The sequence below is a fragment of the Oncorhynchus masou genome, chromosome 33, assembly GCF_036934945.1.
Source record: "Oncorhynchus masou masou isolate Uvic2021 chromosome 33, UVic_Omas_1.1, whole genome shotgun sequence".
NCBI lineage: Eukaryota > Metazoa > Chordata > Actinopteri > Salmoniformes > Salmonidae > Oncorhynchus > Oncorhynchus masou.
Window position 1 is genome coordinate 6,326,807 of NC_088244.1, and position 19,541 is coordinate 6,346,347.

The window sequence follows — 19,541 nt, forward strand, 5'->3', positions numbered from 1 at the left end:
TGTATTGGTCAGTCTCGTTAACATTTGACACTATTTTCAGTGAGTTTCTTCTCCTGCTTTGCAACCTGAGTATTCCATGTTGCGTTCTGCTGCTTCAGAGTATTTACTTCTTCAACATTGAAATCAATCACTTTCTTCAGCTTAACGATGCAGACAGTGTTCTTTTACACCAAGTCCATGATGTCATCTGCTCTCTCTTTGATTTTAGCCCCCAGACCACATTCACCCCCCCCCTTTTCTACACTGCAAGCATATGAATGTCTACAATCTCAAAAACTTGGCTGGGACAGCTCAATCATGTCCAAAAATGTCTAGTGTTAAACTTGAAGAGAACATCTTGACCGGATGTACAGACTTCAGAAAGTTTAGCTTAGAGTTAGGTTTACTAGTTTGATTACACAGTACGTTTGAACTTGTTCAAAATACAGCCGTTTTGCCATGGCACTGAGTATTGCAATGCCGAGACCCGGATTCGGACCTGGATTGCTGCAGCCACAATGCAGAGTACTAACCACTGTAAACAACAGTGGAAGTCTCAAGGTTTTGCTCACCTGAGGTAGAGTATCTCATGATTAGCTGTAGACCACACTATTTACCAAGATAGTTTTTCATCTATATTCTTCGTAGCTGTCTATTTACCACCACAAACCAATGCTGGCACTAACACTGCACTCAATGAGCTGAATAAGGCCATAAGCAAACAGGAAAATGCTCATCCAGAGGTGGCGCTCCTAGTGGCCGGGGACTTCAATGCAGGATAACTTAAATCCATGTTACCTAATTTCTACCAGCATGTTAAAAATGCAACCAGGGGGAAAAAAAAGGTATCTGTGCGTGTGTGAGTGACAGCATGTATGCTGACAAACACATTAGATGATTCTTATACTAAATAATGAATAAATCATGATAAACAATTTGTAAGAAAGTCAACAAGTCGTCAACATGTAACGATCATTAAAATATTGGAAAATGTCTGGATTTTGTGAATGGTAGAGTAAACTGGGAATAGGGAGAAAGGTTACTGACACACAAGATGGTTTAATATTAAAATGGTTTAATATTCATGAGATTAAGATATCGTTACTTAACATTGTTTTTTTTTAATGGGAAATGTGGGTGTAAGCGTATATAACACAACCTTTTGAAATGAATGTTGTTCAATAATTCACACAAAACATGTGTTATCATGTCATTGGACACAAAAGGCACCGGATTGTAGGAATGACCCACCTGTTGTTATAACCTCTGCCGAGACAGAAATAAAGAGCTGAGTCAACATGGTTCAATTAGAATTACTCAAAGAAGATCATAATAACAGAAAAGGCACACATAGATTTAGTAATGGTGTCACATTTTATCACTGTGCCTACTATTCATGATGTCATACACTTGTCTCATCTCTCCTTTGTGGATACCCTCGCTGAAGTGTAAGTCACACCGGTGTAGATGCCATTGGATGGGAAGACCAGCTGACTGCCGTTCATGCAGGTGACTTTCACTGTGGCTCTGTAGTCGAGGTCAATATTTGCTTTCCCCACTGTGATCTCAACATCCATGGTCTTCCCTGGCGGGATCTTCAGGCTGATGGTATCCGATTCTGTTATGGTCTCTGTCTTCTGCAGGCTGGTGGATTGCTCCACTCCCACGGTCAAGCTGAACCCTGATGACACCTCGACCAGATCCGGGATCCCTGCTTTGACCGACACATTCAAGGTGGATTCTATTTTGTTGCTGACGGACCAGGAGGAAGTCTTGGTCAGGGTCTTGCTGTATGTAATGGATTCTTCTTGAACCAAGGAGGTGTCGTTGTGGTGAGAAACGGATTTCACATACTCTGGGGTCACCTAAAATCAACACACACACAACGATACAAATTGTTCAGGAAAGAAAAAGACAATTTAAGAACTAATCATCAGTGTTACGTTCCCCAGTTTCTGTGTTGTGGTTATGTTGTATGTTTGTGTTTCAGGATGGCTTCCTAAAATTCCCCCAAGCAGCTGATTGGTCAGCCCATTGCTATTTGGAGCTGACCCCGCCCTCTCGTCAGAGGATACAGCTGTCTGTAATTACAGACTCATTCTCCAGCTATATAAGCCAGTGTTCTGTTGCTTAGAAAGAGATGATTTGTGTGTCCTGTGTTGGTTGTTGCTGAGAGAGAGCTGATTTGTATGCCCTGTGTTGGTCAATATGATGCAGTTTTTTTGATTATTGACATTTTTTGTGTTGTTCTGTTTCATTTGTTCCCAGGGAGGAAGGGGAAGGCACCAAGGGAGAACTTAGGCAAGAGGCCTGCGGGCATACATAAACCGTCGTATTCACTTTCTATGCACACTAGGTAAGACCAGGGTGGACCGCCCCCTGTATTTTGGTTAGCGCACCAGGTGGTGCTAAGTTAGGTTAATGGGTAGGCAGGTAAGGTAGGAGATGGGGCTTGATATTTACTTTCTTTGGTTCTGTTCAGCTCCTTTTCCCCAACATTACTGTGTGACGGAATAAATTCCCCAGTAAACGGTAAATTCTCTGCCTTTGTCATCCTTACTTGCACCTACAGTCTCTATACCTCTTTCAGTCCACGGGGAGTTGTGTTGTAGCATGGTTTTGCGTTTTGCGTACGTAACAATCAGTGAGGAACTGATCAATTGATTTTTAGACAGCCAAAAATAATAATTAATGTGTCTGTATGTGTGTGACTCTCCTAGAAATGAGATGCCTGATGAATGTCGACCCCCATATTGGATTATATCTTTTAAAGTGGACAGCCCCCTTAATGTTAGAGCGTCGGTAGAGGTTTCCTGAGCTCTGTACACACGTCTATGGAAGAGCTCACCTGGGGTTTGAAGAAGGACAGGGTGGGATACTCCATGTCGGTCAGCACGGACGACTTGATGGTGTTGATGAAGAGGAAGCCCATGCTGTCGATGTCCGAGCCAGACCTGCCCTGCAGCCCCAGGCAGATTCCAGACCCCACATCTATGGTGTACTCAGTCTTCAGTGGCCAGCTGGTCATTTTTTCAAAGAACTCCCGGTTCTTACTCGTCTTGAACTTGATGGCACCCAGACGTGTGCCGGCGCCGTTACCCCACAGAGACATCTTGGTGATGCGCTCGCCGAGGTCGAACTCAAACTCACTGAAAGTGTGTGAATTTCCAAAGGTCTCAACACGCCCGTCGGTAAGCTCCGCCCGCACAGCTTTGACCTGCCAGCCTTCCACCGCCACTCCGATCTTCTTGAGGGTGGCACCGTTGTTCATGCCGTGGAATTCAAATGAACTGCCTCCTCCTCCACCGATCAAATGCAGTGTGGTTGCCATGTTGAGAGTTTGAGTGTGCGTCACGTAACCTGAAATACACATTTGTACAGATCAATTTAAGAAAACTTATTCAGACATTGAAAGATCTGTTTCAGACATTCAAACATCAAAAGGAAATTAAAGAACAAGAACTAGGAACTAGAGGTCGAGCAACATATCAGTCTAGGGCAGGGCTCCTCAACCCTGTTCCTGGAGAGCTACCCTCCTGTAAGTTTTTCTCTCCAGCACCGGTTGTAACTAACCTGATTCAGTGTATCAACCAGTTAGTTGATGGGAATGAAAAAATACAGGATGGTAGCTCTGGTCTAGGGTGACCAAATCGCTCCACAATCCTCAGGTCGCTGAGAATGACGCATTTTTAAATTGCTCCTAACTCCTCCTTGTCCTCCACCCTCCTCTGATCTTTCCATCTCTATTCCTCCGGAATCTATCACACCCATTCCTTCCTCCTCAGCTAGGAACCTCAGAGTCCCTCTCCTACTCCCAGCACCTCCCCACTCTACATTCTGCTGTTTCTCCTGATTAACTTGGTGACTTGTGTAATGATTTATATAAACATGTTGTTGTGTAAGTGAGCACGTCTCTATGCACTAATACAATTACTTCATATGTTGCTATAATTATGAATAATCATGAATAATCACATTTTATAGATGCTACATCAGAATATGATAACCTGCCCTATAATGATGAGTATGAATGTAATAGATGCTACATCAGAATATGATAACCTGCCCTATAATGATGAGTATGAATGTAATAGATGCTACATCAGAATATGAGGTGTTTATGCTGCTGAAATTCACCTCTCCAAAAATAAGTTGCTGCTTTGAAATATCTGATAGAATAAAGATTGAAATGAATGAATATAGAACAATATTCTTTAGGACAGAGGCTGCACTATTCACAGGTATGTATTCATTTATTATAATATAGGACAATATGCTTTAAGACGGGCTAAAGTATTCAGAGGTATGTATTAATATATTATGACACTGTCTAATATAGAACAGGGTCTGTTAACTTTATCAAGTGTCTGTCCAATTAAAACTAACACTCAGGTTTAGTCAAGTTGTTCCGGTCGCCGTATGAAGAAGGTGTGGACCAAAGCGCAGCGTGGTACGTGTTCATGATGTTTTATTTACTGAAACACTGAAATGCAAAATAAGAACGTGAATAAACGAAAAAGCCGAAACAGTCCTGTAAGGTGCAAAAAACACTAAACAGAAAATCAACACCCAAAATGGGGAAAACAGGCTACCGAAGTGTGATTCTCAATCAGAGACAACGAACGACACCTGCCTCTGATTAAGAACCATACTAGGCCAAACACATAGAAATATAACATAGAAAAAAATAACATAGACTACCCACCCCAACTCAAACCCTGACCAACCTAACACAAAGACATAAAAAAGGAACTAAGGTCAGAACGTGACACAAGTAACACCTAAAACCTGAATCATTCAAACTTCATTATTGAATGTAGATACACACTTTACCTCGATTTTAAATGGTTTCAGAAAGGTAAAGTATTGTCTTTTACCTGCATGTGATGATACTGTAGTGTGCTAGCAATGTAACAGCTGCATCATTGGTAGTGTAGTCATAATTTGATTTTTCACCTTCACCTGCAGTTTAATAGTTTAGAATCTGTCATTTCAGTATGAAATACTAGTTGTGTTAGTCAAACCAAGATGAAAAGGAAAGCTTGGTATAAAGCACTACACTCAGTCTACTATATAGGAACAACTAAACATCATACTATCACACCACATCTGTGTATCTGAGTCAAATTAATCCCTGTGATAATATAGTATAATTCCAACATGAACATGCAACAAGAAATATGAGAAACCTGTGTTGAGTCACTCACCTGAACACATATTACACAGTATCAGCAGGGCAGGCCAACGTCCACCATGTGAAAACAAAAACAATAGCAGGCCAAAGTGAACAATGTGAATACAAAACACCATGTGATATATACCGATCAACTACAAATAATGACCAGTAAGTCAACATCATTTAGGAACCGCTTGTTCCATGAAATGTGCAGTTAATTAGTAATAAAATCAACATTAGTTCAATTTTTTTTTTCACTAACCAAGATGAGTTGTTTTAGATTTATTTTACTAACGTGCAACGCTTATACAGGCCTCAGATTCAAAGATGGAAATAGAGTCACTAATTTCAGTAAGCTTTCATTTTAAAGCTGCATAAGGTCAGATTTATTTTTACATTTGGTGAAATTGTCATCGCACATTGTCAGCCATCAGTATGTAAATATTCTGAGAAGATCCAGCTTCTTTGACTGCCCCTCGCCCTGCATTCACTCTGAAATTGTTCCAGCCAATCGTGTCCCTAGTAGGGATGTACCTAATGTGTTTGTTTGTTGGTAACATGCCTGTTTATGCATTCAATTTATGTTCAGGATAATGAAGTTGGTAAAGTGAGTGAACAAAGCCATTTTTTCCCAGTCACCTACGTTGTAAATGTCAGTACCCAATGCTAGATGTGTCAATCAGTGTATTCAAGGTTAAGAGACAGCTTGATGTAAAGCACTACACTCAACAGTCTACTCACCTCACATTAAACCACATACTAACATCATACTTTTGAATTCAAAACAGTACAATAGGAGTCCAAAGTCAACCACGTGAAAACAAGGCAAGAGTAAACATGTCGTCCCCCACTAATGATGCAGTACCCCCTTATTTATTTCACGATAGCGCCGGAGGGAAGGGCAGCCGTCTTATCGGCTTTCAAAACATCATGCTATTTTGTTTGTTTTTACATTATGCTTCCGCTATTATGTTATTCTCATCTTACGTTTACATTTTTTGGTATTTTTTTTCTTAATAACTGCAATGTTGGTTAAGGGCTCGTAAGTAAGAAATTCACTGTAAGGTCTACAACTGTTGTATTCGGCGCAATTGACGAATAACATTTGATTTGGGCGAGTTGAGATATTGCGTATGACTAACAAATTTCAGTGAATTGCCATAGCTCCCGCCTTGGGCCAAAATGTTGAATCTCTATGACAAGACGAATCATTCACCCAAGTTTTGTCAAAATCAGCCCAGTGATCTCAGAGATCTTGTTTTACTAACGTACAAACAAACATGACAACGGACGGACAGAGACAGATCCGTAGTCGCTCCCCAATTTCATTTTGGGGGACAACAAACCCATACAATGTTTGTTCAGATAGACTTTATAGAAACTGTTTCCGAATTTAGAAAACATTTGTTGCCTGAAATGGTTGTAAATTAGTTGGTCAAAATAGAAATGTATAGCTCTCAAACATTCCTCATATAGCAATAATAGTTATTTAGGGACATTGTGTACTTACGTACAATGATATGCAGTCCTCAGTGTTAAGGATGACTATAGAAGAGTGAAGTTCGAGTGAAGTTCAATTGTTTAACATTAAAGATGCATCAGCGGAATATGTGTCTCTGGAGTGGAGAAACACTCTCTTATATAGCAGCAAAACTCCCCTCATGCAAATAAAGATATGCGTCAGTAGTTTTCTATTGAAATTGACACAAACCCTTTGACCCTGATTAAGACATTGTATTGTGCTAATCTTGACAAATATGTATCAACAGTTTCAACAACTCTTGGCGCCACTTCCTCTTCTTGATATTTGAGCCAGAGAGCATACCGGTGGTTTCGAGTCACAAAAAAAATCACTAATATGCAACATCACCTTTCTCTGTAGTTTTGTTCGTCATAACATCCTATAAGTTTAAAATCTATGTGGTGGAAAATGTCTAATACTGAAGACATAGCAGTGAATTGTACAAGCTGTAATGCATCCTCCGTTCTGTTTATCATGGTTCATGCAGGTGACTGGGTAAATACACAAAGGAACACGGTCATTACTTCCCCTCAGACCAATTGGTAGAATGCCCAGAATATGTTCTGGAATTTAAGACATGAGACCTTGCTCAATTTATTTGGGAACTGAGCCCTCATGATAACAGCCAGTCGTTTGCAAAAACCAACCCATAAATCATGCCTACATTAAAAAAAAAACTATTACTCTGCCCCTTCAGAGCTTCAGTAGACATATACCAAGGTGTGTGAACCTCTCCGTACATTAAAACAAATAATGATCGCTTCATTTGCTTTGGGATTCTGAGTCCTTAGTGGTACATTTCCACTCCAATTATGGCGTCACAAACTTATGCTTGATTTATCTGTGGTTCAACAGCGAAGGTCTGGCTGGGAACACCAGAGGTTAAAACAAACACGTACAAAACATGTCTGCCACAAGTTCCACCCAGGCGGTCCCTTCAGTTCTCTTATTTATTTTATTTCACCTTTATTTAACCAGGTAGACTAGTTGAGAACAAGTTTTCATTTACAACCGCAACCTGGCCAAGATAAGTACTGCTACACAAAAAAACAGACATGGGCATGGTTCATAGGGTTGGTTCCTTTGTGGAATAATAATATAATAGGTCAGTCCAGGTGTGCGTAATGATGGGGAGCAGGTGTCCGAAATTTTGGTTACCAGGACCAGTGGTTTGTAGACCGGCGACATCGAGCGCTGAAGAGGGGGCGCGGGAGTAGGCGTGATAGTGGGACGTTTCACAGTGAAGACAAATGCAGCAAATTTGGAATGGGAGTGAATAAAACATGCCATACTCATAAATACTCATACTGTGATTAATCACTGTAGTCTGCTCCATGATAGCCCACACACTGTTCAACACCCCTCTAAACCTGTTGCATCAATGTAGGGGAGAGCTGGGCCAAGAGTAACAAGGTGAAAGTCACACTCCATTCAATCAGATAACACATCATCTAGAATGACTTAACCACCTCTTGAATGACCTCCTGACTTCAAATGATTTATCCTCCCTGAGTCCTTCCACATTTTGTTGTTACTGCCTGATGTCATGGATGAATAGGAGTGGAAGGTAAGAGTGCAGAGAGCAGAGGGTTCAAGAAAAATAGACACTTTATTCCGGCGCAAACGGTCATGCCCAAACAGGGCGGGAAACACTGACCAACCCCAAACACAGGGAGGAAAACACTGACCAACCCAAAACACAGGGCGGAAAACACTGACCAACCCAAAACACAGGGCGGAAAACACTGACCAACCCCAAACACAGGGAGGAAAACACTGACCAACCCAAAACACAGGGAGGAAAACACTGACCAACCCAAAACACAGGGAGGAAAACACTGACCAACCCAAAACACAGGGAGGAAAACACTGACCAACCCCAAACACAGGGAGCAAAACACTGACCAACCCAAAACACAGGGAGGAAAACACTGACCAACCCAAAACACAGGGAGGGAAACACTGACCAACCCAAAACACAGGGAGGAAAACACTGACCAACCCAAAACACAAGGAGGAAAACACTGACCAGCCCAAAACACATGGAGGAAAACACTGACCAACCCAAACACAGGGAGGGAAACACTGACCAACCCAAAACACAGGGAGGAAAACACTGACCAACCCAAAACACAAGGCGGGAAACACTGGCCAACCCCAAACAGGGCGGGAAACACTGACCAACCACAAACAGGGCGGGAAACACTGACCAACCCAAAACACATGGAGGAAAACACTGACCAGCCCCAAACAGGGCGGGAAACACTGACCAACCCAAAACACATGGAGGAAAACACTGACCAACCCAAAACACAGGGCGGAAAACACTGGCCAACCCAAAACACAGGGAGGAAAACACTGACCAACCCCAAACACAGGGAGGAAAACACTGACCAACCCCAAACACAGGGCGGTAAACACTGACCAACCCAAAACACATGGAGGAAAACACTGACCAACCCAAAACACAGGGCGGAAAACACTGGCCAACCCAAAACACAGGGAGGAAAACACTGACCAACCCCAAACACAGGGAGGAAAACACTGACCAACCCAAAACACAGGGAGGAAAACACTGACCAACCCAAAAAACAGGGCGGAAAACACTGGCCAACCCAAAACACATGGAGGAAAACACCGACCAACCCAAAACACAGGGAGGAAAACACTGACCAACCCCAAACACAGGGCGGTAAACACTGACCAACCCAAAACACAGGGAGGAAAACACTGACCAACCCAAAACACAGGGCGGAAAACACTGGCCAACCCAAAACACAGGGAGGAAAACACCGACCAACACAAAACACAGGGAGGAAAACACTGACCAACCCAAAACACAGGGAGGAAAACACTGACCAACCCCAAACACAGGGAGGAAAACACTGACCAACCCCAAACACAGGGAGGAAAACACTGACCAACCCAAAACACAGGGAGGAAAACACCGACCAACCCAAAAGACAGGGCGGAAAACACTGACCAACCCAAAACACAGGGAGGAAAACACCGACCAACCCAAAACACAGGGAGGAAAACACTGACCAGCCCAAAACACATGGAGGAAAACACTGACCAACCCAAACACAGGGAGGGAAACACTGACCAACCCAAAACACAGGGAGGAAAACACTGACCAACCCCAAACACAGGGCGGAAAACACTGACCAACCCAAAACACAGGGAGGAAAACACCGACCAACCCAAAACACAGGGAGGAAAACACTGACCAGCCCAAAACACAGGGAGGAAAACACTGACCAACCCCAAACAGGGCGGGAAACACTGACCAACCCCAAACAGGGCGGGAAACACTGACCAACCCAAAACACATGGAGGAAAACACTGACCAACCCAAAACACAGGGAGGAAAACACTGACCAACCCCAAACACAGGGCGGTAAACACTGACCAACCCAAAACACAGGGAGGAAAACACCGACCAACCCAAAACACAGGGAGGAAAACACTGACCAACCCTAAACACAGGGAGGAAAACACTGACCAACCCCAAACACAGGGCGGTAAACACTGACCAACCCAAAACACAGGGAGGAAAACACTGACCAACCCCAAACACAGGGAGGAAAACACTGACCAACCCCAAACACAGGGCGGTAAACACTGACCAACCCAAAACACAGGGAGGAAAACACTGACCAACCCAAAACACAGGGAGGAAAACACTGACCAACCCAAAACACAGGGAGGAAAACACTGACCAACCCAAAACACAGGGGGGAAAACACTGACCAACCCCAAACACAGGGAGGAAAACACTGACCAACCCCAAACACAGGGAGGAAAACACTGACCAACCCCAAACACAGGGCGGTAAACACTGACCAACCCAAAACACAGGGAGGAAAACACCGACCAACCCAAAACACAGGGAGGAAAACACTGGCCAACCCAAAACACAGGGGGGAAAACACTGACCAACCCCAAACACAGGGAGGAAAACACTGACCAACCCAAAACACAGTGAGGAAAACACTGACCAACCCCAAACACAGGGAGGAAAACACTGACCAACCCCAAACACAGGGCGGAAAACACTGGCCAACCCAAAACACAGGGAGGAAAACACTGACCAACCCAAAACACAGGGTAACACGGTCCACAGCACAAAACCACATCCAACACTAAACGTGAACACAAAATAATCCCGCACAAACTAGAGCGGACCTAACAAGCTTAAATAGACGAGAAAATCAAGAAAACACAAATAGGAACAAATGCAACTAATAAGACTAAACTAACAGAAAAGGAAAAAGGGATCGGTGGCGGCTCGTAGGCCGGTGACGACGACCGCTGAAAACCGCCCGAACAGGCAGGGGATTCGTGACCCCTGAATTAAAACAGCATTAAATGTTAAATTCTTCACCCATCTACAGATGGGCCAGCAGGTATCCTAGTGATAAGAGTGTTGGACTAATAACCGAAAGGTTGCAAGACCAAATCCCTGAACCAGCAAGTAAAAAATCTGTTGTTCTTCCCTGAACAAGAGAGTTAACCAACTGTTACTAGGGCATCATTGAAAATAAGAAATTGTTCTTAACTGTTTTGCTAATAAAAAAAATAAAAAAAATAAAGACTGTACCCCCTATCACAGTGCCATCCGTTTTGTTACCAAATCACCTTATACCACCCACCACTGCGACCAGTATGCTCTAGCCGGCTGGCCCTCGCTACATATTCGTCGCCAGACCCACTGATTCCAGGTCATCTATAAGTCTATGCTAGGTAAAGCTCCGCCTTATCTCAGTTCACTGGTCACGATAACAACACCCACCCGTAGCACACGTTCCAGCAGGTATATCTCACTGATCATCCCCAAAACCAACACCTCATTTGGCCTGCACAAACCATGATAAACAGAACAGAGAATGGATACAGCTTGTACAATTCACTGCTATGTCTTCAGTATAAGACATTTTCCACCATATGGACGCTCCTTGCCTATGGAATAGCTTGTAGACTAAACTTAAACTTGAGAATCTTGTCGCACTTGCCCATTTAAAATATTGGTTAGAGCGTTGGACTAGTAACCGGAAGGTTGCGAGTTCAAACCCCCGAGCTGACAAGGTACAAATCTGTCGTTCTGCCCCTGAACAGGCAGTTAACCCACTGTTCCCAGGCCGTCATTGATAATAAGAATTTGTTCTTAACTGACTTGCCTGGTTAAATAAAGGTAAAATAAAAAAAATTGAGAGTTTTTATTTTTGTATTGCTTGTAACTGTTTTGTGTAATGCAAGTTCTTGTGCTGGGGAATAACCTATGTGTAAATGTAATCTGTTGCTGTATTTTTTGTGTTTTCTGTGATTGTTTTGTTTGTCTTGTTTAGTTTTTTAATCGTTGTACCTAAACTGTATGTGTAAACATATATACGCAGGGCCCACCCGCTATATCACTTATGTTATACTCACAGACATACAGTTTTAGAAACATTAGAGTGTTTTCTATCCAATGCTAACAATTATATGCATATCCTAGTCTCTGGGCCTGAGTAACAGGCAGTTTATTTTGAGCACGTCATTCATCCGACCTTCCGAACACTGCCCCCTAGCCCTAAGAGGTTTTTAACCACTATACAATCACAGTGAGGTACCAGAGAATGATTTTAGAGGATACTCATGCTGAGACAGTGATGCGTACAAGCTGGCTAAAACACTTGAGTTGTTAGCCAGTTCAGCTAATGCCACAGATTTACAGATTAAATTACACAGTTACAGTAGTACGTTTTAAGCATTGAAAGGAGACTTTTTGCCATGATATGCTGTGAACAGTGGTTTCTGCAGCCTCAACGCACAGTACTAACCACTATACAGCTTGAATGGAGGGGCTAACCATGATGGCACTTGTTAGCTTTCTCACTCAAAAGGAGAAATTTTGCTGTGACGTGGAGAATATCAATTGCATAATCATCGCATCCTCTCGCCTCGCCTCCTTCTCCTTCTCAAAACAAATTAGATGAGATTGAGAGGATCTACAGTAAAGAATGGGAGACACTCCCCAGATACAGGAGTGCCAAACTTGTAGAGTCATACCCAAGAAGACTTGAGGCTGTAATCACTGCCAAAGGTGCTTAAACAAAGTACTGAGTAAAGGGTCTGAATACTTATGTAAATGTTATATTTCAGTTTTACATTTATAATATTTTTGCAAAAATTCAAGGGGTCAGAATACTTTCCAAAGACCCTATATATATATATATATATATATATATATATATATATATATATATATATATATATAAAAGTGGGGAAAAAAAGTATTTAGTCAGCCACCAATTGTGCAAGTTCTCCCATTTAAAAAGATGAGAGAGGCCTGTAATTTTCATCATAGGTACACTTCAACTATGACAGACAAAATGCGTTTTTTTATCTCCAGAAAATCACATTGTAGGATTTTGAATTTATTTATTTGCAAATTACGGTGGAAAATAAGTATTTGGTCAATAACAAAAGTTTCTCTCAATACTTGACAGAGGCCAAACGTTTTCTGTAAGTCTTCACAAGGTTTTAACACACTGTTGCTGGTATTTTGTCCCATTCCTCCATGAAGATCTCCTCTAGAGCAGTGATGTTTTGGGGCTGTTGCTGGGCAACACGGACTTTCAACTCCCTCCAAAGATTTTCTATGGGGTTGAGATCTGGAGACTGGCTAGGCCACTCCAGGACCTTGAAATTCTTCTTACGAAGCCACTCCTTCGTTGTCCGGGCGGTGTGTTTGGGATCAAGCTCTCTGCAGGTCATTCACTAGGTCCCCCCGTGTGGTTTTGGGATTTTTGCTTACCGTTCTTGTGATCATTTTGACCCCATGGGGTGAGATCTTGCGTGGAGCCCCAGATCGAGGGACATTATCAGTGGTCTTGTATGTCTTCCATTTCCTAATAATTGCTCCCACAGTTGATTTCTTCAAACCAAGCTGCTTACCTATTCCAGATTCAGTCTTCCCAGCCTGGTGCAGGTCTACAATTTTGTTTCCGGTGTCCTTTGACAGCTCTTTGGTCTTGGCCATAGTGGAGTTTGGAGTGTGACTGTTTGAGGTTGTGGACAGGTGTATTTTATACTGATAACAAGTGCCATTAATACAGGTAATGAGTGGAGGACAAGAGGAGCCTCTTAAAGAAGAAGTTACAGGTCTGTGAGAGCCAGAAATCTTGCTTGTTTGTAGGTGACCAAATACTTATTTTACACCATAATTTGCAAATAAATTCATAAAATATCCTACAATGTGATTTTCAGGATTTTTTTTCTCATTTTGTCTGTCATAGTTGAAGTGTACCTATGATGAAAATTACAGGCTTCTCTCATCTTTTTAAGTGGGAGAACTTGCAAAATTGGTGGCTGACTAAATACTTTTTTGCCCCACTATATATATACAGTTCAAGTCGGAAGTTTACATACACCTTAGCCAAATACATTTAAACGCAGTGTTTCACAATTCCTGACATTTAATCCTAGTTAAAAAATTCCCTGTCTTAGGTCAGTTAGGATCATCACTTTATTTTAAGAATGTGAAATGTCAGAAAAATAGTAGAAATAATTATTTCTTTCAGCTTTAATTTCTTTCATCACATTCCCAGTGGGTCAGAAGTTTACATACACTCAGTTAGTATTTGGTAGCATTGCCTTTAAATTGTTGAACTTCAGTCAAACGTTTCGGGTAGCCATCCAAAAGCGTCCAACAAAAGTTGGGTGAATTTTGGCCTATTCCTCCTGACAGAGCTGGTGTAACTGAGTCAGGTTTGTAGGCCTCCTTGCTCGCAAACACTTTTTTTCAGTTCTGCCCTCACATTTTCTATGGGACTGAGGTCGGAGCTTTGTGATGGCCACTTCAATACCTTGACTTTGTTGTCCTTAATTTTGCCACAACTTTGGAAGTATGCTTGGGGTCATTGTCCATTTGGAAGACCCATTTGCGACCAAGCTTTAACTTCCTGACTGAAGTCTTGAGACATTGCTTCAATATATCCACATAATTTCCTCCCTCGGGATACCATCTATTTCATGATGTGCACCAGTCCCTCCTGCAGCAAAGTACCCCCACAACATGATGATGCAACCCCCGTGCTTCACGGTTGGTTTGGTGTTCTTCAGCTTGCAAGCATCCCCTTTTTTCCTCCAAACATAACGATGGTCATTATTGCCAAACAGTTTTATTTTTGTTTCATCAGACAAGAGGACTTTTCTCCATGTGCAGTTGCAAACCGTAGACTGGGTTTTTTATGACGGTTTTGGAGCAGTGGCTTCTTCCTTGCTGAGCGGACTTTCAGGTTATATTGATATAGGACTCGTTTTACTGTGGATATAGATACTTTTGTACCTGGTTCCTCCAGCATCTTCACAAGGTCATTTGCTGTTGTTCTGGGATTGATTTGCACTTTTAGCACCAAAGTATATTCAGCTCTAGGAGACAGAACGCATCTCCTTCCTGAGTGGTATGATGGCTGCGTGGTCCCATGGTGTTTTACTTGCGTACTATTGTTTGTACAGATGAACATGGTACCTTCAGGCGTTTGGAAATTGGTCCCAAGGACGAACCAGACTTGTGGAGGTCTAACATTTTTATTCTGAGGTCTTGGCTGATTCCTTTTGATTTTCCCATGATGTCAAGCAAAGAGGCACTGAGTTTGGAGGTAGGCCTTGAAATACATCCACATGTACACCTCCAATTGATTCAAATTGATCTCCGCATGTATGGTTCCCACTGTGAAGCATGGAGGTGTGATGGCGCTTCACTGGTGACACTGTCAGTGATTGTTTTTTTTAACAGAATGCACATTTAGGCAGGTTAGCCTAGTGGTTCGAGCGTTGGAATTGTAACCAGAAGGTTGCAAGGTCAAATCCCCGAGCGGGTACAAATCAGTTGTTCAACCCCTGAACAAGGCAGTTAACGCATTATTCCTAGGCCGTCATTGAAATTAAAACTTTGTTCTCAACTGACTTGCCTAGTTAAAATATTTTAAAATACCAGCATGGCTATCTCAGCATTCTGCAGGGATACGCAATCTCATCTGGTTTATGCTTAGTGGGACTATCATTTGGTTTTTAACAGGACAATGACCCAATACACCTCCAGGCTGTGTTTTAGGCTATTTGACCAAGACGTAGAGTGATGGAGTGCTGCATCAGATGACCTGGCCTTCACAATCACCCGACCTCAACACAATTGAGATGGATTGGGATGAGTTTGACCGTAGAGTGGAGGAACAGCAGACACAATTGTTCAGCATATATGGGAACTCCTTCTAGACTGATGGAAAAGCATTCCAGGTGAAGCTGGTTGAGAGAATGCCAAGAGTGTGCAAAGCTGTCATCAAGGCAAAGAGTGGCTACTTTGAAAAATATAAGATATTTATTGATTTTGGTTACTACATCATTCCATGTGTTATTTCATAGCTTTGATGTCTTCACATTTATTCTACAGTGTAGAAAATAGTGAAAATGAAGAAAAACCCTTGAATGAGTAGGTGTGTCCAAACCTTTGACGAGTTCTGTATAAATCTTTATGTTGCCTGTTTTAAAATTTGCCTCATGTAGTGTGACGTATCTCCTTCACAAAGTTGATCAGGCTGTTGATTGTTACCGGGGCAGCAGGGTAGCATAGTGTTTAGAACATTGGACTTGTAACCAAAAAGTTGCAAGTTCAAATCCATGAGCTGACAAGGTAAAAATCGGTCATTCTGCCCCTGAACAGGCAGTTAACCCACTGTTCCTAGGCCGTCATTGAAAATAAGAATTTGTTCTTAACTGACTTGCCTAGTGAAATAAAGGTAAAATAAAATTACCTGTGGAATGTTTTCCCACTCTTCAACAGCTATGCGAAGTTAATGGATATTGGCTGGAACACGGTGTCGTACATGTCAATCCAGAGCATCCCAAACATGCACAACGGGTGACATGTCTGGTGGGTATTTAAGGCCATGGAAGAACAGGGACATTTTCAGATGCCAGGAATTGTGTACAGATCATTGCGACAAGGGCCCGTGCATTATCATATTAAGATTTTTATTTTATTTTTAACCTTAATATTACTAGGCAAGTTGGTTAAGAACAGTTAAATTCTTATTTACAATGATGGCCTAACCCAGACGGCGCTGGGCCAATTGTGCACCGCTCTATAGGACTCCCAATCACAGCCGGAGGTGATACAGCCTGGATTCAAACCAGGGACTGTAGTGACGCCTCTTGCACTGAGATGCAGTGCCCTAGAAAGCTGCTCCACTTGGGAGCCCGAATGCTGAAACGTGAGTTGATGCTGGCGGATGAATGGCCCGACAATGGGCCTCAGGATCTCATCACTTTTTCTCTGTGCATTCAAATTGCCATCAATGAAGTGCAATTGTACTTGTTGTCCCTAGTTTATGCCTGCCCATGACAATCACACCGCCACCATGGGGAACTCTGTTCACAACATTGACATCAACAAACGCGTGCCCACATGACAACATAGGTTTGCAGTTGTGAGGCTGGTTAGACGTAGTAACAAATTCTCTACAACAACATGGTAGAAAAATGTACATTAAATTCCCTGGCAACAGCTCTCGTGACCATTCCTGCATTCAGCATGCCAATGGCACTCATCCTCAACATCATATGTCTGTGGCATTGTATTCTGTGACAAAACTGCACATTTTAGAGTGGCCATTTAAATTCCCCAGCACAAGGTTCAACTGTGTAAGGATCATGGCATTTAATCATCTTCTTGATATGTCACACCTGTCAGGTGGATGGATTATGCAGAAGAGCGACAGTGTTCAGTCTATTCCCTCAGGTGATGCAGTGGGACCAACACTTTACATGGTGATATATATTATTGTTCAGTCTATTCCCCCAGGTGATGCAGTGGGACCAACACTTTACATGGTGATATATATTATTGTTCAGTCTATTCCCCCAGGTGATGCAGTGGGACCAACACTTTACATGGCGATATATATTATTGTTCAGTCTATTCCCCCAGGTGCTCCAGCATCAAAAGGTAATTTAATTAATTCCAGGATTTTTCATTTTTAGTAACTTTTCAGTTAGACTCAATGCTTTAACCACTGAGTTACCTGCTGCCCCATAGTGACTAGAATGCTGTGCATTGCAGCTGAGATGCTGCTTGTATTCTACACAATGGGTAATCCAATATTTACATGTTTTTTGAGGTAAGGGGAATAAATTTAAATTGTGTGTGTGTGTGTGTGTAGCGTTAATCACGTGTGAGTGACTGCATGTTAATCGTAAAGAATTTGTTAGAAAGAACAATGTAATGATATTTACGAAAAGTATGTGAAAGTCAAGCCTATACTGGAGAAAAGGCAAATCTATTACGAAATCAAATTAGATAACATTGTGTTTATGGTAAATGGGGGTCTAACCATAAAACATTTTGAAATTAATGTTGTTCAACAATTCATACAAAGTGTTACTAAAATGTCATTGGACACAAAAGGCACCGGATTGTAGGAAAGACCCACCTATTGTTATAACCTCTGCTGATAAAGAAAACTGGGTTCAATTAGAATCACTCAAAGATCATAATAACAGAAAAGGCACACAAAGAATCAGTCATGGTGTCAATTTCTATCACTGCACTTTTTATTCATAAAGTCACACTTGACTCATCTCTCCTTTGTGGATAAGGTCAATGAAGAGTAAGCCACACCAGTGTAGATGCCTTTGGATGGGAAGACCAGCTGACTGCCATTCATGCAGGTGACTTTCACTATGGCCTCGTAGTCGAGGTCGATATTTGCTTTCCCCATCATGATCTCAACATCCATGGTCTTCCCTGGAGGGATCTTCACGTTGATGGTACCTGATTCTGTTATGGTCTCTGTCTTGTGCAGGCTGGTGGATTGCTCCACTCCCACGGTCAAGCAGAACCCTGATGACACCTCGACCAGATCCGGGATCCCTGCTTTGACCGACACATTCAAGGTGAATTCTATTTTGTTGCTGACGGACCAGGATGAAGTCTTGGTCAGCGTCTTGCTGTATGAAATTGACTTTTCTAGAACCAAGGAGGTGTCGTTCTGGTGAGACACAGATTTCACATATTCTGGGGTCACCTAAAATCAACACAAAGATACAAGTTGTTCAAACAATACAAAGACAATTTATTAACTGATAATACATTTTTAGAAAGACAACAATAACATGTGTCCCATCTTGGACTGATTAGTAAATGTGAAAACAAAAATGTTTGTTGCTAGTTTACTGACCAAGGCCAATTAGACATAAGGCATGACTGTCCTAGAAATGAGATGCCTGATGAATGTCGACCCCCATACTGGATTACATGTTTTAAAGTGGACAGCCCCTTAATGTTAATGCATCGGTAGATTTGTCCTGAGCTGTCTACACATCTTTGGAAGAGCTCACCTGGGGTTTGAAGAGGGACAGGGTGGGATACTCCATGTCGGTCAGCACGGACGACTTGATGGTGTTGATGAAGAGGAAGCCCATGCAGTCGATGTCTGAGCCAGACCTGCCCTGCAGCCCCAGGCAGATTCCAGACCCCACATCTATGGTGTACTCAGTCTTCAGTCCCCAGCTGGTCATTTTCTCAAAGAACTCCCGGTTCTCACTCGTCGTGAACTTGATGGCACCCAGACGTGTGCCGGCGCCGTTACCCCACAGCGACAGCTTGGTGATGCGCTCGCCGAGGTTGAACTCAAACTCATTGAAAGTGTTCGCATCTCCAAAAGTCGCTACTTTCCCGTCGGTCAGCTCCGCCCGCACAGCTTTCACCTGCGAGTCTCCCACCGCCACTCCGATCTTCTTGAGGGTGGCACCGTTGTCCATGCCATGGAATTCAAAGTAAGAGCCTCCTGCACCACCGATCAAATGCAGTGTGGTTGCCAT

At 42.5% G+C, this 19,541-nt stretch overlaps 2 protein-coding genes across 3 annotated transcripts; both read right to left on the minus strand.

The window, feature by feature from the left end:
• Positions 1-1,034: 1,034 nt before the first annotated feature.
• Positions 1,035-6,860, minus strand: LOC135527738 (aerolysin-like protein). Of its 2 annotated transcripts, none has more exons than XM_064956270.1 (3): positions 6,670-6,860; positions 2,828-3,339; positions 1,035-1,844 (listed from the first exon to the last, which is right to left on the minus strand). In XM_064956270.1, the coding sequence occupies exons 2-3, from the start codon at positions 3,308-3,310 to the stop codon at positions 1,395-1,397; spliced, it is 933 nt and encodes a 310-aa protein (XP_064812342.1). In that variant the 5' UTR covers positions 3,311-3,339; positions 6,670-6,860; the 3' UTR covers positions 1,035-1,394. The 2 variants fall into 2 exon arrangements, with proteins under 2 accessions (XP_064812342.1, XP_064812341.1); XM_064956269.1 differs by having other exon boundaries at positions 6,666-6,859.
• Positions 6,861-18,295: 11,435 nt separating this feature from the next.
• LOC135527506 (aerolysin-like protein) lies at positions 18,296-19,541 on the minus strand. The gene is made up of 2 exons (XM_064956008.1): positions 19,059-19,541; positions 18,296-18,745 (listed from the first exon to the last, which is right to left on the minus strand). Exons 1-2 carry the CDS (start codon positions 19,539-19,541, stop codon positions 18,296-18,298), a joined length of 933 nt encoding a protein of 310 aa, XP_064812080.1.

Coding starts and splice junctions, on each gene's coding strand:
- LOC135527506 (XM_064956008.1), bottom strand. CDS start 19,541: ATGGCAACCACACTGCATTTGATCGGTGGTGCAGGAGGCTCTTACTTT. Junction 18,746..19,058: donor TGTCCCTCTTCAAACCCCAG/GTGAGCTCTTCC, acceptor TGTTGATTTTAG/GTGACCCCAGAATATGTGAA.
- LOC135527738 (XM_064956270.1), bottom strand. CDS start 3,310: ATGGCAACCACACTGCATTTGATCGGTGGAGGAGGAGGCAGTTCATTT. Junction 1,845..2,827: donor TGTCCTTCTTCAAACCCCAG/GTGAGCTCTTCC, acceptor TGTTGATTTTAG/GTGACCCCAGAGTATGTGAA.